Source organism: Podospora pseudocomata (genome assembly GCF_035222375.1).
Source record: "Podospora pseudocomata strain CBS 415.72m chromosome 2 map unlocalized CBS415.72m_2.2, whole genome shotgun sequence".
NCBI classification, from domain to species: Eukaryota; Fungi; Ascomycota; class Sordariomycetes; order Sordariales; family Podosporaceae; genus Podospora; species Podospora pseudocomata.
The window spans coordinates 647,846-670,004 of NW_026946366.1; the positions used below are offsets into that span (position 1 = coordinate 647,846).

General features: G+C 53.6%; 5 protein-coding genes across 5 annotated transcripts; all 5 read right to left on the bottom strand.

Moving 5' to 3' along the window:
- Positions 1–216: 216 nt before the first annotated feature.
- CEL61A (glycoside hydrolase 61) lies at positions 217–1,272 on the bottom strand (the record flags this gene model as incomplete). The annotated part of the gene is made up of 1 exon (XM_062887554.1): positions 217–1,272. One exon carries the CDS (start codon positions 1,270–1,272, stop codon positions 217–219), a length of 1,056 nt encoding a protein of 351 aa, XP_062745671.1.
- Positions 1,273–4,315: 3,043 nt separating this feature from the next.
- Positions 4,316–6,205, bottom strand: QC762_206540 (uncharacterized protein). The gene is made up of 3 exons (XM_062887555.1): positions 5,427–6,205; positions 5,193–5,348; positions 4,316–5,135 (listed from the first exon to the last, which is right to left on the bottom strand). Exons 1-3 carry the CDS (start codon positions 5,751–5,753, stop codon positions 4,608–4,610), a joined length of 1,011 nt encoding a protein of 336 aa, XP_062745672.1. The 5' UTR covers positions 5,754–6,205; the 3' UTR covers positions 4,316–4,607.
- Positions 6,206–6,388: 183 nt separating this feature from the next.
- On the bottom strand, positions 6,389–8,607 carry QC762_206550 (uncharacterized protein; the record flags this gene model as incomplete). Its single annotated transcript, XM_062887556.1, has 3 exons — positions 6,389–6,647; positions 6,825–8,517; positions 8,571–8,607. 3 exons carry the CDS (start codon positions 8,605–8,607, stop codon positions 6,635–6,637), a joined length of 1,743 nt encoding a protein of 580 aa, XP_062745673.1. The 3' UTR covers positions 6,389–6,634.
- Positions 8,608–9,225: 618 nt separating this feature from the next.
- On the bottom strand, positions 9,226–11,330 carry FRS1 (phenylalanine--tRNA ligase subunit beta; the record flags this gene model as incomplete). The annotated part of the gene is made up of 5 exons (XM_062887557.1): positions 9,226–9,975; positions 10,032–10,653; positions 10,732–10,972; positions 11,056–11,207; positions 11,278–11,330. The coding sequence occupies 5 exons, from the start codon at positions 11,328–11,330 to the stop codon at positions 9,226–9,228; spliced, it is 1,818 nt and encodes a 605-aa protein (XP_062745674.1).
- An 819-nt stretch (positions 11,331–12,149) lies between these two features.
- Positions 12,150–18,912, bottom strand: QC762_206570 (uncharacterized protein). Its single transcript, XM_062887558.1, has 2 exons — positions 18,313–18,912; positions 12,150–18,229 (listed from the first exon to the last, which is right to left on the bottom strand). The coding sequence occupies exons 1-2, from the start codon at positions 18,410–18,412 to the stop codon at positions 12,774–12,776; spliced, it is 5,556 nt and encodes a 1,851-aa protein (XP_062745675.1). The 5' UTR covers positions 18,413–18,912; the 3' UTR covers positions 12,150–12,773.
- Positions 18,913–22,159: the final 3,247 nt, after the last annotated feature.

Sequence of the window (22,159 nt, forward strand, 5' to 3'; positions counted from 1 at the left end):
AGGTAGAGCCAAAACTCAAAAACAAAAAGTATATACAACTGAATCCTCCTCAAATCCCATCCCATCCAAACTGATGCTGATGATTTATCCCCCCCCCCCCTCCCTCCCAAAACGCAATGCTATGCTATGCCATGCAAAAAAAGAAAAAAAACCCTTCTTTTCCTCCCAAATTTTTCTTACATCTCCCCCCTTCCAAGAATTCTCAAAGAGAGAAACTTAGATGCACTGGCTGTAGTAAGGGTTGAGAACAGTGCAAGTAGAGCCGGAAGCGCAGACGGTAGGGCCAGTCCAGCCGTTGCCACCGCACTGTCCCCACTTGGGAGCAACACCAGCACCGCCGGTAGGAGCGGGAGCGGCAGAGGTGGCAGGGGCGGAGGTGACAGTGACGAGGGTAGTGGTGGGGGGCTGGACGACAGGGGCGGAGGAGGTGGTGACGACGGGGCCGGCGGTGGGGGTGACGACGGGAGCGCCGGGGAGGGTGGCAGAGGCGGTGCGGGTGGCGGTGGACTTGCTCTGGGGGATGGAGCTGACGGCGCCAGCGATGAGGGCAGGGCCGGGGACGGGGTAGTTGGGGCTGGCGACGTAGGGGTTGAACAGGATACCGGCGTCGTTGGCGCGGTAGAGGGAGGTGCCGGCGACACCGGCGGGGGAGTTGTTGCCGTTACCGACGATGCGGAGGTTCAGGCACTGGGGATAGGCCTGGGCGCCGTTGGGGGAAGAGCCGCCGTGGAGGGCGATGATCTCGTGGCGGAGGACGTAGTTGCCGGCCTTGAGGTCGGCGGGGATCTGGACGAGCCAGCTGTTGCCGTTGGCACGGAGGTCGTCGGCGGCCCACGTGCGGGTGTTGGGGTTGTAGCCGGCACCGCCGATCTTGAACCAGCGGAGGGAGGTCTTGTCGACGGTCTCGCAGGGGCCGTTGCAGTTGGCGAGGTAGTCGATGACGGGGCCGATGTGGGACTCGGGCCACTCGGGGGTCCAGACGATGGAGATCTTGTCACCGGCGTTGACAGTGGCAGAGCCGCCACCAGGAGCAGCAGACTTGTGGCAGATGATGTCAGTGGTGCCGAAGTTGTTGGGCTCGACGAAGCCGTTGTCCTGCTGAAGAGCAGACCAGCCGATCACGGTAGGGGGGTTGGGCTGGTAGAAGTGGGTTGTCGGGTCATAGTTCTGGTAGTAGACACCGTTCACGATGATGTGGGAGACGTGGCCGTGGGCGGCAACGAGGGCAGCACCCGAGAGGGCGGCGAGAAGGGTAGCGGCCTTGTTAGACATGGTGAAGAGATGTGTGTGCTGAGTCTCACTCTGAAATGAATAGGTGAGGATGTTTGACCGTGGGCTGGTGATGGCTGGGAGTGCTGATCGACGGATGAAGAACCAGAACCAAGGGTGACAGCAACGGCGATCTTTATACTCGATGGCTTTGGGCATCTTGGTCCATGTTACCGCAGCATTCACGACATATCACGTCCAGTGAGGTGGACCAAAGGCGTTCTGGGTGTTCATGGAGGAGGTCTGGGCGCGGTGCTAGCGGAGCATGAAGGAGGGGATCCCGGGGCCGAATCGATCATCGGCAATGATGTTGAATGACAAGGGGCGACCAACCAAGGGCAGTGTGGGGTAGGCGAGGCCGTGGTGATGGAGGCTCAAGGCACCATGCACCCCAACCTGGGGAGCATGCGGTCAGGTAGCGAGCTTCCCAAGAGTCTGGTCCAATTTGGGGTGCCCTGTTTGCACATGTTGGCGCCACCAAAATGGGGGAGACGGCGGCAGGGAGGCCGGTGACAAGACAAAGCTGCTTGGAATCCGAGGTCGACTGAAGGAGATATCGGACTGCCTTCCCGTCTTGGAGCCCGGGGAAGAGAGCCTCAAGAGGGATCAAGAAACGATGTGATTGGCGAAGGCTGACAAGAGCTCGATGCTGGTTCCCGGCAGACAGTTCAACGCTCTGAGGCACCAAACCGGATTAGGATTACTTGGATCGTGGAGAGGCTCTTCCGTGCCGTCTTGGGAAAGATGAGCGATCCAGGGGAACAGGGGGGTGGTCCCCACTTGGTTTGTGGGGAAAATGTAACGGCGTTTCAACTTAGCGCGCCGTAGGGAGGTGGTGTTGGACGGTCATGGACGGATGAATTCGGTGACATCCGAGAGGCGTAGAGTTGCAGTCTGAATTCAGGCAAAAAGTTGGCAAGTCTGGCAGTGGAGCGGATAATCCAGGTCGACACAAGCGACCTCGCCAGAGACAGGTCGGGGCTGCCCTCAGCCTGCGCTGAACCCGACTCCAAGGTTCTCGCAATATCGAGGTCGCTTTAGTTCGACGGGCTCAATACCGAGTCGCAGCACGGGAACGGGAGAGCTCGTGGTTGACAGTTTCGGCTAAAGAGTAGCGCTCCCAGCAGACAACGTGGTGGACGGCATTTTGCATTGACGGCGTGGGGAAGGCAATGGGAAAAGTATAAGATGGCCTGCTTCCAACCAAATTGGAGGACGAACAAGGCGAAACAGCTTCCCCCAACTTCTGCGGTTCGCATGGAGATCGTCGCCGATAGTGCCTGCCGCCACTGTTCTCGGCCGCTTAAACGCTTTAGCCAAGACTTCGTCTGAAAAAGGGGGCAAGAAGGCTTCACTCTGGTAGTGCATAACGCCATCATCTGTTCCAGCTTAACTTGCACTTGGCTTGCAAAGGCTCAAGCTTCACATCTCGCGAGAGGCTCGGCAGCAGGAATTTCAGATCAGATGGCCAAGTTCACGCGCGGCTTCCCGGCGCGGGCTCCTCCACGACCGCCACCGTCCCGTCACTCCGATGCTACTATCCACCACAGAGGCCCACATCGACTACAACGATTCTCCTCTATTGTCTCGAATCTTCTAGTTTTTGATTTTTCTTGTCCTTCTGACAGTCTCTTTCTTTTCAAGATTTTCATTCATGTCGATGTTGTTGTTGACTATGGCGATGATGTTGATATGATGCCCCTCACTGTGGGCGACTTGAGAAGTTGGAAGGGCCGGCCCTGAGGTTCATGTGTGACTCTGAGTTTTGAAAGAATTCCCATTTTGAGAGCTGTGGAATCGCGCCATGTTTGCCCGAGCAGCACACCCTCTCGGACGCAGGTTTACCCACCACTGCCCCGTTTTCGGCTTCGTTGTCCAAAACAAGACTGACCATCATCTCTAGCTTGCAAGTAAAACATCCGACAGCGCTTCATGGAGCGTTGTATATGTGCGCGTTCAAGTGGAGAGACATAATTATCATTGGTGGAATGCGTGCCCGGTGTGAAATGCATGCTGGTGGTGATGATGCTCCTCCTATCGCGAGAGAGAAACTGAGCTGCAATGAGAAACCAACATCACCCTGTCTTGAAGCTAATTCAGCTAGCACCCGACTAACTCGAAAAACTGCGGTGTTATCTCTTCCTAGGCTGGTTTTCTTGTTGGGGATTTCAAGAATAGAATATCAAGCATTGTGAGGTTGAGGTCCTCAGTTTTCGAATTCAAACACCTCGCTGCCTCCCTGTCTTTCTCGTGACACCAGCCACATCATCAAAACCAAAATCGTAGGTCAGGCGCCGGCATCGGTCAAACACATCACCATGACAATGTCCAAGATCTCATTGATATCGAATGCAAGGAACCGCCCAGCAAGACCTGTTCACGTATCTTTGCTGGAAAGCAGGCCTAAAACGCAAAATGGGCCATAATCGACCAAGAGACTCGTCCCAACATTGTATTTCGTCTGGGAGCAAGCGACCGTAGTTGGGGTCGAGAGCCGCTGCTTTAGCTTAATAGGGGTCTTTTCAAAGGTGGGCGAGCAAGCGACGGGAGTAGAGAAACAAGTTGCGAGAAGAGAATCTTCAAGGACACTTTCCACAATTGTCTGTGGGGGGCGTTTGGCAGCGTGCCATTATCACCGGGGTCTGATGGCCGGAATTGGAAGAATGTCACCAGACCTATGGAAGACGGTGAGAGAGGGGACGTCTTGGACACAGGGATGGGCGGCCGCCGTTCTCACAGAAAGTAACCATGTATGTCTGCAAGAATGATTAACAGGCATTAAAATTACTAACAAGCCTTCCAAATAGCCAGTATATCTTCTTGCAAATGAATCACCGGGTCTCTAGACGTAGTTGTAGAGCAGCAATACCTCAAACCTCCGACTGTTTCTCCCCTGTCGGTTGACAGAGCATGCAGCCTTTCCAAAGAATATTGGCGCCGGAGGGTCGGCTTCTGGAGCAACATAAGCAACCTCGAAGCTACGCCATCGTACTTGTCACGCTCAGGAGTCTGGCTGCAGGCTAGGACAGTACCCTGACAGAAGTATAATGGTGACGACAGAATGCATTTGGTAGAATCAATGCTAATCTCATCAACATACCGACCCAGAAGCCCCAGTCCCAGCAAAAACACCATCCCAACTCCAAACGCCCTACCAAAGTGTGTACAATATGTTCCCTCAAATCGCATCATGGTGTCCAACTGGCCCAAGGTCTTGGCACAGATCCGTGCCGCATCCCCAGGCTCGGGCCTCGAATCAGAACCGGTCGCTTCATCCGCACCCTTGCTGCCAACGGTCGATCCCGCCCCCACCATGCCGGCAATCTCGACTCCACAACTCAAACAGAGCTCCCGACGACATTCCTGTTCTTCAGTCTCGTATATCCAGCTCTGTTGTATCTCCTCAAACATCTCGAGCCTCCCCAAAACACCACCGCTGCTAACCCCACGAGGGACGCAAACAGCAAGAACAGATGCTTACCAATAGCCAAGAACATCTTGTTATCCCAGTTCACCCAAGTCCCACCTCTTTCCTGGGTAAAAAAGATCCACTCGTCCGCCTCCGGCCTGTCGTCCATGATCAACCGGTAACCTCTGTGTTCCATCTCGGGATCTGCCCCAGGCTTCGGCAGCAACGAGTGGTACTTTTCCCACACAGCCGTTTCGAACCACTGCCCACTCGCAAAACTGATGGTGATGTAAGGAAAGAGATAATTCCAGTCGTACTCCATCAGTGACATTGTAACGAGGTTCCAGAACGGGTGGCGAGGCTTCGACGCAAGGATGTTGTTCGAGAGAGCTCCGCGGCCGCCGTCGGTGATCCAAAACGGATAGTATAGTAGAGGTGTCAAGTCCGTTTTGCAGCCCTGTTGCAGAATATTATAAGTATCTTGTCCAATTGAAGGATGGGGAAAACCACTGACATTGTCCAGATCCATGTATATTCCCCCATGATGATACAGCAAAAAGTACCTCACGGCATCCACCCTCTGCACCTTGTACCGATACCCATCATACGTCCTCAAAAACCAAGGGTATTCCCTTTCGATAAATTCTCTCGAGGTTCGTTCGGTCCACAACTATCATCACCACCCAAAGTCAGCATTCCCATCCCCGTCATTTGCACAACCCCCACCTGTACCACCACACAAACCTACCTTAAACTCCCACCCCGGATTCCTCTCCACACAGCCTCCCCTAACCCCCTCCCAATCCCCCGGCAAACTATCATTCCCCGGTTCCTTCCAATTGTGAAAAACCTGATGCACAATCTTTGGAATATGCTGAACCCTCTTCCCTCCCCCTCCCAACAACCCATGTCCATCCTGGTTATACGCCTCAAGCGCATCCGCCTGCCGTAGCTGAATCCCGGCATGCTGGAAAAAGAGGCCCACAAACGCCACCAACCGCGCGAGAATGTACCCCGTTCCAGCCAACAACACCACCGCCCAAAGGATGACGGATATCTTGATCGAGATTCGCATCTTTTGTCTTTGCCCGTCCACTGTATTCGGTCGGTCGGCTGGCTCGTCGCCAGGGGGCAAAAAAGTAATATATGTAAGGATAGCAAGCAGCAAACAACAAAAGCAGATACCAACACGAAATCAATACGTCGCATCCAAAATGGCTCTCTCCGCATCAACAACAAAAACCAATGTTGCCAAAAGGAGAAAAAGGCAGAGAAACAAAAAGTGATGTCAGTCCCAAAACTTTCCCAGGCAAACCCCCGCCCTAAATTTCCCGCCCAAAGTCCGACGTCAAAGTAAAAAGGGAGAGACAGAACCCCGAGCCCAGGCCAAGTTTAAAGTTCAGCCTCTCTCCCTTCCCGAGTTCCTACCGCTCCCGAGACATGCACCTCCCTTATTACCTACAAGGGAGGGCTGGAAGCACCCGGGATTCCGAACCCGAACTTCCAACACTTTCAAGGCAGGCACCCAGATCCACGAAAAAAAGCAAGACCGTTTGCGTGGTTTGCGGCTGTGTATTGCTCGCACCGCATGTGCCTTCCCCTCCCCTTCCACACACATGGGGGACACCGTTCGTGCAACCTGCACCACGCGCGCTTGCGCACTGTACGAGCAGCACAGCAGCACCCTTCGGCTGGCGCTGAATCACGATCGGCCCTGAGAATGACAAATGACAGACATGTGCCCGGGCTTGTCTTGGCATTAGCCCGGACAAAGAATTGACAGGTTGCCGGTGACTGCTATTACAATTATTAGCTCTATGGTCATGCTCTAATGATGTTTGTCTATCCGAAAAGTTCCCCAAATCCCTCCGGTGGTATAAGCCTCACTGAGCATCCTTCCCGTGTTGCTGTCTCAGTGTCTAATTTGACCATGTATAATCGCTGGCTGTGATGCCATCAGCCCCCGTCGCTGTACACCAGTCAGCATAATCCAACTAACAGCGGCCAATGAGTCCAATCTCACCTTATCAATACAGCCTCAACTCAATATCGCTATGCCTAGCACTTGAGCTCAACTCCAATTCCAAATCCACTCTATGCTTTCGTAGTCTCTTCGTTTGGTGATCAATCCCTCCTACTTTCATACCCATCAAACGTAGGACACTCCCTCTCCAGCTTCCTCACCCTTCTAATATTAAACCCCGACACCTTATCCTGCTCCTTCACTTCTTCCCCCACTATCATCCACGGACTGACATGACACCTCCCCGTGGATGACTCCCACGTCCAAGCGATACACTTTTTGAAAGCCTTTTCCGTGCACTTCTCCATGCAATCCTGCGCCGACGCAACATTCTCATGCGTGTAAACAGCCTCATCCACCGGCCCAACATAATCCCAGTCCAAAGTCCAAGCATCCACCTCTGACTCAAACGGCGGCGCAGACCGGAAAATAACACACACATCCGGCTCTGGCTTCCCCCAAGCCCAACCGGTCCCGGTACTAGCGCGAAACCGCCGGTTGTACTCCGCCAAGCACTCCCACTCACTCTTGACATCCCGCAGCACAATCCTCGACATCCCCTCCCTCTGCTTCGGATCCTTGCTCGTCTTCTTCGTCATTTCAGGATCCCACCTCCAAGGAGCAGGCACCCCATAAATCTTCCACAAATCCAACCAAAACACCGGCTCCGTCACATTCCTAAAATGCTCCCCAACGTCCCTCATCATCTCCGGCTGAGGCAACGTGTGAAAGCTCAAGATAGGAGAACACATCCTGTCCCCTCTGATTTTACTCCTCCTCGGCGGCTCCCCATTGAACAAATACGCATACCTCTCATCCAGATAAATTCCCACCCTAATCAGCGCCTTCGCCAACAACCGATCCCCCCAAACCTCATCCAAACTCTCCAAATAACTCGTCTTGAGCGCCTTCGGATTCTCCTTCACCAACGCCCTCATCGCCGCCTGCGACAAGATAACCGCCGACCCCCCATGCGCAAACCTCGCCCGAAAGTCACCAACGGCATTACCAAGATAGTGCTTCTCCTCCGGGTCAAAATGTCCCAAAAACCTCTTCACACTCGTCTCCACCAGAAAAGTATCATCATCCACCAGCAAATACCACTTCTTGTCCGGCCACCTCTGATACGCAAACTCCAGCCCAGGTATAAACTTCAACGCGTCCAACTCCCACCCAAACTCCTTTGACAAACCCCCCGCCAGCTCCTCATCCTTCGCCCCAACAGCAGCAGTCAACCTCTCATACTTCCCCACCCTCTTATGCCCCAACAAACCCCCCAAAATCGGATTCTCCAACCCTCTCTCCACCATATCATACACCTTGACCACCCTCCCCCCCCCATCACCCAAAACCATCTCCCCCCCATAATCAGCAATCACAACCACCTCCCCCCACCCCCTAACACTCTCAAACCAAGCCGGAACCCTCCCCCGAGTCCCATACCCCGTCTTCAACACAACCCCCACATCCCTCCCCCAATCAACCTCGTACTCTGGCCTCTCCCTCAAAACCCACTCCTCACTTGGCCTTCCCCTGGTCACCAGTCTCTTCCAGTTCCACCTCAACCCCAACCTCAGGGTGGAATCATACGGCAGCACCGCCGCCCCGAGCAAAAAGCAGACAATGACAAAAAGGGGAAAAGACAGCCAGTTTGACTTGAGGAAGCGGATCGCTCTCCTCAGGGGCCTGGGGAGGAACCTCCTTGTTGATCGTCGACGACGGGGGGTCCACCCAGAGCCCTGGGCGATGTTGGCGTAGGGGTTGGCGGTTTGGGGATGGGGTTGTGGAGGATGTGATGGTGAGGGGATTGGGGGTTCTAAAAGAGGTGTGTTAGTCCACAAGATAAAAAGGGGAATGGGGGGGACATACCACCGAATAGTCCACGGACAAAGTCAGACAGTGTCATGGTGAAAATCTCCCCTCTCTCTGCTTGCGGCTGGTTGACTCGGAGACGAACACAAATCCAGTTGAATGAAGAAGCCTCTCATGAATAAAGCAATTAAACACTGTACTTTCATAGCCCCATACCCATCATAAGAAGAAACCTCAAATGAAAGAGATAAAAAAAACAACCCAAGCAAGCGGAAAGATAACAATCAACAAAGGTATGCTCAATGCCTTGCTTGCCTTGTCCAGCAGAGAAAAAAAGATTAATGTTGGATGATGATGGTCAGTTCTCCCAAAAATAAAAGTGAGAGAGCTCAAGTTCAGGCAACGCGCATTGCGCCTTGGCACCGCTGAGCAGTCGCGACTTGGCTTTTGCTGCAGGGGTGGTGTTGGTTGAGTGCAGACGCTCGGACCATATCGCCAACCCCCCTTGAAGGAAGGAGCCCCTGAGACAACAATGGCAAGAGCAAACCTCTCGAACTTCAAATTATAAAAATTGCATGTGAGGATACAAGGCTCATGGCGGCTACTCCCTGAATTCAATGGATTTCTTCTATTCCCTACTTGATTTTATTTTTGCCCACAATAGATCGACAGACCTTTGATCTCTAAACCTTATACCCCCTCCCTCTCATCCTCAAAGGAACACTTCAAGGTTAATCTCCAAAGTGCTCACCGGGTATCTCAGATCAAACTTCTCCAACACCGTCGGGTGCAACACACCCAACTCGCCAATCCTCTTCAGCTCACCACCCAACCTCACATAAATCGCAGCCGCCCTCCCCTTGAAGAAGGTTGGCTCGTCAATCTCCTGGATGAAATACCCATCGGCTTTGCTTGGGTTCTCCTTGACCGCATAGTCGATGCTCTTGCCCTCTAGGCCCTCCTCGTGCGTTACAAAGGCAACCTTCAGCATCGTCATGACGCGGTCCAGCAAGCCGTGTACGATTTCGAAACCGCTCGTCTTGCCATAATAAGCAGCCGCCCACCGCCTCTCGTTTCTCGCCTTGCGCTCAAGGGACTCATCCTTGAAGACGACATCCGCCGACTCGATGATCTGGAGAGGCAGCTTCATCGCCTTGTTTTCGCTGAGCGTCTTGAGGAGACCTGGGAGGAGGGATGTCCGCGCGACTTGATACTCGACGGTTCTGGGGTTGGCGAGCTTGACGGCGGTTTTGCCATCATCGACACGGTTAAGCCACTCGAAGTTCTCCTCGTGCGAGCAGAGAATGAGAGGCATGACCTCAACCCAGCCGGCCATGGCGCATTCAATACGGACGATATCGCTGAGCTTGTTGATCATGAGAGGCTTGCCGATGGTTACAGACCTGTTTGGTGATGAGCGGGGTAGGCTGTTGAAACCGTAGGCGATGGCAACATCTTCCATCTACACCAAATTGTCAATATCCCATACCGAACCTTGAGAAAACGAGAACAGCTTACCACATCGCAGGGGTGCAAAACATCGGCACGGGTTGGTGGCACAGTAACCTTGACAAATTTGGGATCCGAAGATGGTTCAGCCTTGTACGCCATCTTGCTCAACAACTTGCAGATAGACGCGGGGGACTCGCTCAGGCCAGTAACCTGGTTCAGGTAGTCAACCTCAACATCCATAGTGCGGGCAGCCAAGCTTGGCGTTACCCGGGTGGTGCCGTTGTGCTCGGAAATCACCTTGACAGGCTCGATTGTGAAGGGCTCGGCGCAGTACTGAGAGAACATGGCGACCATGATGTTGCAAACAATATCCAGCTTGGTCTGATCGGTTGCAGTCATGTCAATGAAGACATTCTTGGTATCGAGGGTGATCTTGGAGCGCTCGCTGTTGATGATGGGGGGGAGAGAGCAGATCTCTCTGTTCGCATCAAGGATAACCGGGTAGACGGGTTTGTCGCGAAGGATGTGGAGGTAACGACCGAGATGTCTGTCGGTCTCGTAGAAGCTCATGAGCTCCTCACCGTTGATCTTCTTGGTCTGGTTCAGGGGGACAAAGTTGATGTCCTTGGGTGGGAGGGCCTCGTAGGTGAAGGGGCCCTGGATTGTGTCGAGATCGTGGGTACCGATGCTACATCCCAGCCGTCAGCATTCTATTCCTTCTGCGCAAAGCCAGCCTCGATGCCGAAGTCGGAGCCACCACACGTACGCAACTAGTGTTCGTTGTCTCGCAAGGTTCTGGTGGAGCTTGTCCTGCAGGCTGATGAAGGAGTCGTAGGAGTCCTGGGTGAACTTGATGTTGCGAAGGATCGCGCCGGCAGCATAGGGGCGGACCTGCTCTGTTTCCTTGGTGATGGTGAGGGTCTGCATCTTGTCCTCTGGGATGTCGGCCAGCTTCCAGTTTGGTGTCCCGTGTTTCCCGCGGAAGATGTTTAGGTGCATCGCAATTCCTGAATAGTTCCTCTCAGCATGTCTTTTCCCCTTTTCCAAACTCTCCTCCCTAAGCCTCCAACCAAAAAGGGGGGCGTCATACCCTCGAAGCACAACATATCATAACGGTTGGCGGGAATCTCGATCGCCAACTCGGGCTTCTGATCCTTGGGGCGCGAAGGGTCATTCTCGGTGTCCTTGTCGAGCTCAATGCCAAAGTCGAAACAAAGCTGCTGGAAGCTCTCCTCGGTGAACCTGTTTCCCAAGAACAACAATCGGTCAACCTCCTCCTGGTCATGGTGGGGTAAGCAGTGCGCAATCTTACTGCTCGCCGAGCTCTTCAAAGAGTCGGTACTTGTCGACGTTGATGGTAGGCATATTGAAGAAAATGCCAATCAATTTCTTGTTCCTTTGTGTCGTCGAACCGATCAAGTGGAGCGGAATTGGAAACGACGTAAAAAGCCTTCTGCGCCGGAACGGTTGTCTTTCTAAAACTCCAAGGCGGCTAGGTTCGTGAACATTCAAGACAACACAGGCCTAACTCGACTCATCCAACGCCCCCAGTCCGGCCTGGAGGGGCCGCACTTGGCTGGGATGACTCAAAATGCGGGACGGGTTTACTGCCGGGTGTCACCGCTTAATTCTGATGGAGGGGTTGTTCCTCCACTCACCTTGCTCACCTTCCTCTCACCGCGCTCCTTCTGTGCCCCACCGACAGCGCACAGACAATTTGCAGCTGCTCTCAAATTTGCAAGCGTGCACAGACCATCTACCCTCCAGTATATATTGCCCGCTCCCCTCCCATATTTTCCAATTTCTTTTTTTCTTTTTTTTCTTCATACTTACCTTGGCTGGCCTCCGGGAGATCAAGAATTCCTAGAGGTATGGCGAAGAGCCTTCATTGCACATCGAGGAGTTCTTCGTCATTGATTGTCCTACGGGATCGTCATGGCTGTAATTTTTGATGTTTTCCACACCTTTTTTTTCATTGTGCGCTTGATCCTGTCGAGCCATGAGGAAGAAAATTTCATTCCCATTCGCATTGTCATCAGTGTCTTGATGTTTTTTCATGCGGAAAGCTGAAACTGTTATGGGTTCGGGTGTTGGAAGGCTGCTCGTTCAAATGTCCCAATCACATCATGTCATCGTGACGTTGAAGTCGCGACTTGCATGTCAACAAAACAAGCTATCGTATCGTAGCACAACCACAAGACACAACACTCGCTCCTGTGTCAAAGTCTCTTCTCTATATAACATCTGCTTCCTACCGTGGTATATGGTCGCAAAAAAACTAAAACCGCAAAAAGCGAAAGAACAAAAAGAAAAGTAATGGTATCTCTTGTCGCAGATTTAAGAAAAACAAAAATCCACTTAGAATTAAGAAAACAACAAGAAGAATGCAGAGGCCATCCATCCCCAATTCTTAACCAAGACAAATATCCCATCTCTATAAAGTCCATCCATCCATGGCTTTCGAAACAAAAGCGACCGACCGACCGACCGACCAAACCAGCCCAAGATAATATCCATCGACTCGAAACAGTCCATCCCGCCGGCGCACGCGCTGTTGAGAACGCAATGATGAAAAAAAATAGGCTTTCCTTTTAAAACAAATGCAATAGAACTTTCGCCCCAGTATGCAATATGTCTTTCTTTGATATCCCAAAATGAAGAAGGAAGGAAACAAAAAAAATAGCTGCACTGCAACTGAAGGGGTGGGGAATAAATAACAAAAACAAAGGTTATAAGAAGAAAAACATCCATCACCCAAGAGGAGAAAACAAGTCACTCCACACACCATTCTCTCCAAAAAAAAAAGACTTAGCCCATCAACCCCATCTCATTCTGCGCCATAAACGTCCTCGCCAGCTCATCCCCTCCCCTCTCGGCCGCCTCCATCCAGTGAATAGCCAGGCACATCAGCGCCGGATCACTCCTGACATCCCCCACCCCGCCGCCGCCGCCAGAACCAGCTCCCGGCGCCTCTTCCTTTGCACCCGCAACACCGCCCATGCCTTGCATCCTTGCCTGGGCAATCCCAGGGTGATACCTCCCCGAGCCACCACCCCCAGACCTGCCACCATATTTCTCAATAACCGCCTGCTTGAACACCTCTCTAGGCTTGCTAAGCGGCAGCGTCGTCCTCTCTACCAACTCCGGATTGGACAGGTAAAAGATGGCAAGCTCTCTCTGCGCAGTCGGGATGCCCTCCTTGGCAGTAATAGTCCACATCCTCGCCGCATCAGCAAGCGAATGCGTCGACAGCGGCAGCGGGCTCGGGGGCGGCGACGGTGGCGAAAGTGGCTCCCCGCCGGCAGACAAAATCCCAGAGTTGTCCGACGCGGTACTGCCTGGTCCAGGACGGGAGGGAGCACCCAACCCACCCCCCCTTGACTGCGTATAATTCTTGACTATATCATCTGCCACTTCCACCATGGTCCGGCAGACATCTTGCTTGAGGTTCAGTGCCGCAATACTGGCATCCCAAAAGGCCTTCCCACGCTCCGTCTTGTCCAAGATGGACGACGGAACAAAAGCAGCGATGAACTGCAGGTCGCGGAAGAGGGTCTTGGGTCGGATGTTGGCGTCACGGAAGAGCATCTGGAGGATGTTGGCAATCGCATTTTCGTTGGCTGGGTGGACCGAGGCGATTGATCGCGTTTCCATGTTGCCCCCTCCACCTGGGGTTCGTCCTCTTGGTGCGCTGTCAAACGGTGGCGCCTGCATCATGGTGTGGGAGCGACGCTCTTTGACATTGTCAAGTGTCTCTTCTAATGGCTGGGGACGGCCTCCAGTGCCGTGTTCGTCGGTCGCCGAGGAAGCTGAGCCCATGTCTGATCGAGCCCACGCCAGGCGTGCACGTCGAGATCCTGAATTCAAGGAGGCGATGATGAGGTGTTCAAGCTCATAGAGCGCGTTGAGCTTGACCATCGGGTTCGGATGAACACAAAACATATTCAGGAGCCGCCTGTAGGCCTTGGTAAATGGAAACTCGGGCATGGAATCCTTCTTTGATTCTCGGTGGGATCGAATGGTCTCGTTAGTTGCCGAGCTCTCGTTGCCGTGGACACTGCCGCCGTGTACGCTCCCACGATGAGAACCGCCATGATGACTTCCGTGATGGCTGCCAACGCTCTGGGTATCGGATAAGGCCTTCTCGCTAAGATCTCCTGTACTTCTCTTCCTCTCAAGCACCCGGCGTTCCAGTCCAGATCTGGCCGACCTCCTCTTTTCCTTGACCTGCGCCTTGCGGGCACGGCGCTGGATTGCTTCACGCCTGTCAATACACTCCTGCCCCAAGCCTTCAAACCACGCGTCCGTTTCTGAACCACGGGCAAAGACAAGATTACCCAAATCGGAAAGCAAGAGACTGGTCAACGTCTGCTTCAACTCTGTGAGGAAGCGGGACTTTTCTTCAGAGAGTCGCTGTTGGTACACTGTCTCATTGGATGAGATGGAAGTCCCTGGACGACCCGCTGAATGATGGGAAGGGAGCGGCTGATGGTTTGGTGGATGGAACGTAGCGGACAGGTTGGTAACGCTAGTAGTGGGCGAGTGGGCTCTTGACACAGCGCTGGGAGAGGTGGCACGGTGTTGGAATGGGGACCAGTAGGTAGCGTTGGGGTCAATCTGGTGAACTGGTGATGAGGCACCAAAATACTCCGGGCCGTCTAGAACCTCAGACATGGCAGTGCTAGCCCGCGAGAAGCTGAAACGGCTGGACGTGTCAAAGGATAAGACGCTCATGTTCTGACCTGACACGGCTCGTAATCCCCTGTCAGAAAGAGAAGGAGGCCTGCTGGCGGATCGGAACCTGTTCTCCGGGTCGCTGATGACACTGACCGAATCATCCCAGACTGACATGTTGTCCCGATCCCGATCCCTACCAGGTTTGCTTGTCTCGTGGGTACGGCGATCTCGGGCGTAGAGCTCGCTAGACCACAGAACGGGTCCATCGATGATGCTATCCCCGACAAGCTTGCTCACACAATTGTCAACTTCGCAGGTGAAGCGGTGTATACGCTCCTCGCCCTGGCAGAAATTCTCCACCCCACACTGCTGCAGCCAGCGGCTTGTTTTCTCAGCTTGCTCATCGCGAAGCTTGTTGGGGCCGCCTTGGTCCTCTGGTGCCGCCAGAAGGTCGAGGATCTGTGACTCGGTGCGGAAGATGTAGTTGGACGCAGGGCCGCGTTGCATTAGACTCTTGATGCGCTGGAAGGAGTTCCACCTGCGAGGCACGCCCATCGTCTTCAACGCCACGGCAACGTTCCGCGAGTCCTCGTACGGAGCCGAGTTGCGCACGTCTGTAACGTACCACATCTTATCCCGGAGAGCACGCAAGCGGCGCATCATACTCTCAATGAGACCTTCTGCGCGCTCCTGGCTCTGCTTGAGCCATACAAGCCAGGCGTCATATATCTCGATTGCCGCCGCTGACCGACGGATAGAATCACGAGGACCCCTCGAGAAGATGTTCAACAAGGTGGCAAATCCATCTTTACGAAGTGAGTCAGAGCCCAGCGCGTTGAGTTGCTGCAAAGTCCTCCAGTAAAGGTGTGCAGAAACGAAATCCGACTGGGCACGAGATTGCGAGCAGGCTGCTGTCAACATGGCAATGAGCGGCGAGGAATCAGCTGAGTCTTCGAGTCCTTTCCCTTTATTGTTCTCCGGCGGGCTGTCTGCGACGCTACTGGCGATACTTGCTGCTCGCTGGCGATAGGGGTTTCGGCTGCCCATTGTTGTGATGACCCGGTTCTTTGACCGGTACTTTTTCAAAGTGGATGAGGCACGGTTGCTGAATGTTTGCTTCTTGGCACCGTCATTCTCAAGATTTTGAGGAATCTCATATTCCTGTACAAGCTTCAGAATCGAATCTCGGAGCTGGTGATAGTCCTTGTCAAGTTCTGGCCGGTCATCTTCGGTGTCTTCACCCTCGGTGTCGCTAGTCTCAGAGGAGTTCTCGTCCTCCGGGTCGTCATCTGGATCAAACGTCATTTGGGTAGAAAGCTGTGTTCCGTCGCCTGAGATGAACAGTACCGCCCACCGTTCGGCGCAAGGGTGGCAGAGGCCATACACAACATCTTGGCCCAAGGCTTGGGTCATCTCATGTATGGCCAAGCGAAGCCGATATCCGTCTTCTTCATAGTTGCTGTTCTGCGGCTGCTGCTTTGGGGTGCCTAGATCTGGAATCGGGGGCGAATAGCGCGGTGGGCTGCCATCTTCTAAAAGGGGTTCTCGAGAAGTCGTGGCATCGCTGATGAAGGACTCGGCACTTGTGCTGACGACAGACATGGTGTCAAAGTTAGTGCTTGGCGCCGTCCTGACCGACATTGGCTGTGAGATGGCTGAGAAGCCCGAGACCGAAGGTGCCCCTGAGCGCAAGCTACCGGAATGCGCTGACCGCGGTCTGCGTTCGGGGAAGAGGGCGTTGATCAATGTCGTAAGGTCAGCTGGACTAACAACCAAATGGGGGTGAACTTCGGCTGTCTCTCTTAGAGAGGTGATGGACCTGGCAGGCAAAAGGCGTGGCTTCTTCTTGAACTTGGAGGAGTCCTTGAACCGGAGGTAAATGTTTTCGATATGTTTTTTAATCTTTGGTGGTGTTGAAACAGGGGTTTTGCTCGTCAGCATGTCCACGACAAACTTCTGGGCGTGCATGGCCACGGTTTTCAAGATCTTTTGCCGGCCATATTCAGTAATGTGATATTCGGCCATCATGCCATAGGCTTCGGGGTGAATAATGACCCCGAGCAACCAGTTCGTAAAGAGATATTTGGTAATCAACCAGCGGCGGGTGCTTTCGACATACTTCTTGTCCAGACGCTTCAGCATTTCTGTGCCGAGCTCGATCAGGCCCTCCGGAATGCCGGTCGTATCCTCGTCATCAATAACCTCGAAAAGCTCCTCGACAGCTCTGGCATAGAATTCCTCGGCCGCAATCTGGTCTTTGGAAGACCAATCCGAGATGTTGAACCGGGTTCCGTGCTGGTCTTCGGCGCGGTCGAGCAAAAAGGCTCCATCCTCGAGGATTTTCATAAGGTACCATTCCATGTTGGATTTTCCGGCCCAGTCACGCAAAGAGATCCAAACATTGAGCACGGCAGTGACGGTCTGTTCACTCCCCGTCTTCTGGCCTGAGATCAATCGAGCGCACGTGGTGGCCCATGTTTCGGTTCGGCGTTTGTCTTCGGCGCTGTCTGGTCCTGCGGAATTAGCAAAACAGGTGTAAATCAGAGCTGAGATGGGGTCGTGTCGCTGGAAGGAAAGAAGTCGTTCTATGGCACTGCGCTCCTTGCCCAGGCCGTTGGATGCTCCAAATCCCGAACCGGACAGGGTACCTGAGCCACCCGAGGCAACACGCGTGGACGTGCGACTGCCGTGATACGGGAGGACGGATTCGATGGGCTCCAGGGCTTGGTGAAAGCTAGTAAGCGCAGTGAGCTCCGAACTATTCAACGATGAGATGCGCGTTGCCAGGTAGTCGGGGTTCGTCCTGATCTGGTTCAAGAAAGTCAAAAACGTCTCTCTAGCGGACGCAGAGAGCTCGCTCAAAAACGGACTGGAGGTTCCAGAGGCAGGTTTAGCACCAGAGACCGATCCTGTAGGAGTGTCCAAGCTGTCAGATGAAGTCAAGCCAGGGGACTGCAGAAGCTCCATCTCTGGCTCCAATAATGCATAGCGGCGGGTTTCGTCGCAGCTTTTCCGAACATCGATGACGGCATTGAAAAGAGCAGCAAAGCCCTTCTTGTCGTCCCCGCGGAAGCTGTCCACCAAGGTTCTGTGGGCCGCCTCGCCACATCTCATCAGACGAGCAGACAAGGCGGTGGAAATCAAGCTTCTCTGAAGACGGATGCGAGTGTTTGCGCGCTTGCGCTCTTGGTACTTGGATAGGCGCACCAGGTGAGCTAGCTCCTCCAAAGTGGTTCTGTCCTCCACCGGGGCCAGAGAGGGGGTGGTATAGAGAGATGTATCCTTCAGCAAGGGCCGTAAAAAGTTCATCTTCCCAAGCTTGTCGTCCGGTCCGGAGTCCAAGCTGTCGGAGGAGTCGTGGGGCGGCTGCATCGGCGCAGGTGCGGTGGCCTGGTCGATGATGGGCTTCTGAACAGACGAGCGCCTGGACAGGTCATCGGAGCGCCGCACAGAGGACGTCATGGTATCTCTTGCCAAACGGGACGGGCTTCTGGACCTATTGCGCCTCGAATGGGAGATCTCGACATGGTTGTCGGACGGGGTCGGGGTGGGTGAACGTGAAGCAGGCGTTGCAGTATTCGACCGAGCTGGATTCCCAGACATGGCAGTTAGCATGTGGGCCTCCTCTTGTCTTGTTTTTGACCGGTGACCAGTCCCGTTTCCAACATACACGGTGTCGGGCGAATAGCGACGGGCGACTCAAGAGAACGCTGCATGGATATCATAATGGGCCCATGAGGGGGCTCGAGTCGAGGTTTGCGATCGCCCATGTACTACCAGCCGAGTGCTGATAGCTGTGGGAAGGACCGCTCGACTCGGAAGAAACGCGAGGGCGGGTGGAGTGCGGTCTCGTGGTGTTTATGGACAAATCGGGCGCCGGGTTGGGCTGGAGGTTGTATACACAGAGAGCAGGCGGGGGAGGGGCCGAGGCTGGACGAATACAAGATATCAATCAATCGGCAGCAACAAATAGTGGGTAACAACAGCAGCAGCAACGGCGACGACAAGAGCCGCTGCGAGGACAGTTATGTATGTATAGGTAGTTCGAGCCTCGGTCGACTTGCGACTGGGAACGGGGTGGCCTCTTTCAAGAGTGCCGCGAGAACATGGTCTCGTCAGTCAACAAATTAAAGGAGGAGCGCGTGTTGGCGGGCGATCTCGACGATGACGGGAAAGGTGGTGGAAGCGTTGGGGAAGCTCTATGGAACGGGTGACGTTGCGATGAGGCGCTGCTAGGTAGGGGACGAGGTAGGAGGTAGGTGTCGGAGAGGGAGTTTGTCTCTGGCTGTCCTGTCTCATGAGAGAGAGAGCGAAAGGAGAGCTTCCCTCCCATCTCCATGCAGCTTCCCTGCCCTTCTTCCAGGTGTGTACATGATGCAGTGGACGTCGAAGCGTGGGGTAGCTGGCTGGCCCAATTGGGTTACGCAGCCCATCTGCCCCATCACTTGCTGTCTCCACTTGACCTGTGTCAACCATACCCTGTGAGCTGGCTGGTCAACTGCGCCATCCACTCTGCATCTCCAACTGCACCCGTCCCCGCGACACTGGCCTCTTGGTCTTGCTGGTGCTGCTGCTGCTGCCCGACTCGTGCCCCTTACTTCAGCTCTGCTTTCCCGCCTGCCGCCTGCGCGTCTTCTTCCTTCTGCGTCATAAGACTCAAGAAAGCTCAGGAGGGCCTCCACCTCACCTCTCACCGTCTCATACCAACTCTCGCCGAAAGCGGTCATGGTGAGTGCCAACACACCCGCCAGCAAAAGAGTAGACGCGCTCATGAGCGGAACCCCATCCCACCGCGCGTTCACAGTTCCGTCGTAGTGGTGGCGATGGAGACCTGACCATACCCATACGAAGTATACCTCAGTTGCCGCCTCCCCGAAACATATTATGCGGGAAATTATTATTGTCTCCCTTCGCTGACGCCTCCCACCTCCCGTCCTGTTGCAATATTTTTCCTGCTTCGATTCTTCACTTGATGCAGGAGGAGGGGTACGGAGTAGGGTAGGTCAGTCAGTCAGTCATCAACTCCCATGGCCACAGCCTGGTGCGCTGGCCTTGCAGCTCGCCCCGCCTTCCCTTTTGTCCAGGGACCCATTTTTGGCGGCCGGCGCAGTTCAAACGGTCCAATCTCCGCCCTCCACGACCCAAAAACCACCCGGACGGAACCTGCCCGCATCGTGAGCCCAGCATTCGCCTGGTCTGCTTCAAGATGCCAACTCAGCTTCCCATCGTCCCATCACCAATCATTCCCCGCCACTATTTCAAGCATGCGTCAACCTGTTTCCTTCCTGGCCTTGGGATCCCGCGATTCAGGGGCGATCCAGATCAACCCTCTCTCTCTGCCGCATGCTGTACATACGGCACATGCTACCTACTGCTACGGCGAGAACCGCCCACTGGTTTGACAGGCTGACCAGTCCCATCCATTGGCTTCGCTTTTCTGGTGTCACGAGATCATTCAGATGCCCATCTTGGATCATCTCTTGGATGTGTAGCCATGGCCCAACCCCTACCCTGATAGGGACCCAACCCTAGGCGCGAGAACGGTGAGGTCTGATCTCAGGAACCACATCACCTCAACAAGGCGATGAGATGAACTAGTGGCCTAGGGCGAGACAACTTACCACGCGTACCTGGACGATCTGTTGTTCCCCAACCCACCGCGCAAAACACAGCGGGGCCTCATACTTTAACGCACCATCTAAGGCAGGTCCCTGATGCTAGGTACCAAGTAAGATAACCACACACCTCTGTCGGCTTCCGGAAAGCGAAGCAATCCATTTATTGTCTTTCTGCATCTCTAGGCCGAGTGGCTGCTGGTTTTCTTTTCTGAGAAGATGCAGCTCGCCATTGGTCTGCCGGCTGCCGACTATCAGTGGTTTCAAATCGCTTCATATCCAACCATTTCAACTGGGTTGAGCTGGATCTTAGCTCGTATCGCCCTGTGGGGACAGATTTGTCTTTTTTTCTCGGGCGGCTGTGGTGAATGACACAACTGTAGCTCTTGTTATGTCGTGCCTATTCTCACAAAGCGTCGCAACGACACCCCTTTCAGCTTTCCCATGATTTTGTTCTGGTCGTTTTATTTTCGTCTGAACCTGTAATTCCGGTATCACTGCTGCTTGTTCCCTTGTGGATGTGTAAGACAACAGGCCACGAGGTCGTCAGACGGGTGATGGGTGGGTGGTTTAACGTAGGACGAGGAATCCCTCGACACAACGGCCAGCAACGTAGACAGCTTTACAAGAAGAAGAAAAATGTGAGGTATCCGATGCGCTGGACATGCACCTCGCCCAGTTTGGTCTTTTCTAGAGCGTCACAACAGGAAACAAGAAAGAAAGGGGTCGCCGGTGTGTGTGTGTGGTGTCGTGTCTGTGTATGTGAGTTGAGTATCTCTGTGATAGGTACTTTGGACCACGAGTGTGCAGTGCAAGGATATCAGCTGGGTACAAGTGTAAGGATTGAGATGGGGAATTTTTCATGACGGTGTTTTGTCCAGTTGGTGTAAGCGAGGAACCTCTCTGCACAAATACATCTTGGTTGTGGGAGTGTATCAGATGGCAGGACTGCCAGAGCTGCATGATGATATCTCTCTAGAACAAGTGAGCTGTCGGTATATAATACTATGACATTCATTAAGCTACCTACCCACGTTCTCAGAACGAGATATTTCTGAAGCTGATATATGCGTGTCCTTGAGCAAGTTATACAAAACCTGGTCAATATAACAACCACACCAGAACAGGATAGCAATTATCGATATCCCAGCACACTTCGCAGAACCATCTACTCTTCCAATAAAAACCCCAATCAAAGCCCCTCCGAGGGAGAATATCTCTACATGACATAAATACAGTACATAACTCAGGTACAAAGCACCCATGGATCTTTTCCACCACCCCCTTCCCCACCCACAACCACCAGCCAACCGCCCTCAGTTAAAATCACCCACAAAAAAAACCCCCCAGACGTGGCCACTCTGGAGCAACTAAACGCTGGCATACATAATACATCATGCAAGTGAGATCTCATTCGTTTTGACCTACACATAAACCCAAAAAAGCATGTCAACAAGAAGAAAACAAAACCCGCCAGCTCACACACATGGTTCGACACCCGCCCCCCCGCCCCATATCCGCCAGCGCAGGTCGCATATCTGGCCGCATGAGCAATTGTCCCATCTGCCACCCATTTCCATTTCCCTCACCCACCCCCTCCCTCTCTCACTTCACCCTTCAAAGCTGGCCCAAGATTATCCCATCTCACAAAGAAAAAAAACAAGCCATATGATTTCAGGTTCACAGCCATGCACCGGCTCCTGGAACCCTCCGTCCCCAATGCCATCTCTGTTACCTCATCCTCCCTCCAACAGCACATCACACCTCATCAAAACACCCCAAAATGAAATCAAGATGACTTTACAACTATGCACCAGCCCTCCAGAACTCCTTCCAGATGATACTACACACGCAAATCCATTCCATTTCTCAAAATCTCTTCCTACATCCACACCTAACCCC

What these genes read in the sequence shown, in the direction of transcription:
- QC762_206540 (XM_062887555.1), bottom strand. Translation starts at nt 5,753, where the DNA reads ATGCGAATCTCGATCAAGATATCCGTCATCCTTTGGGCGGTGGTGTTG. An exon ending in ATCCGGGGTGGGAGTTTAAG is followed by an intron (nt 5,349 to 5,426) that starts GTAGGTTTGTGT and finishes TGGTGATGATAG; the next exon opens with TTGTGGACCGAACGAACCTC. An exon ending in TATACATGGATCTGGACAAT is followed by an intron (nt 5,136 to 5,192) that starts GTCAGTGGTTTT and finishes ATTCTGCAACAG; the next exon opens with GGCTGCAAAACGGACTTGAC.
- QC762_206570 (XM_062887558.1), bottom strand. Translation starts at nt 18,412, where the DNA reads ATGGGCGATCGCAAACCTCGACTCGAGCCCCCTCATGGGCCCATTATG. An exon ending in CGCTATTCGCCCGACACCGT is followed by an intron (nt 18,230 to 18,312) that starts GTATGTTGGAAA and finishes CTGGGAATCCAG; the next exon opens with CTCGGTCGAATACTGCAACG.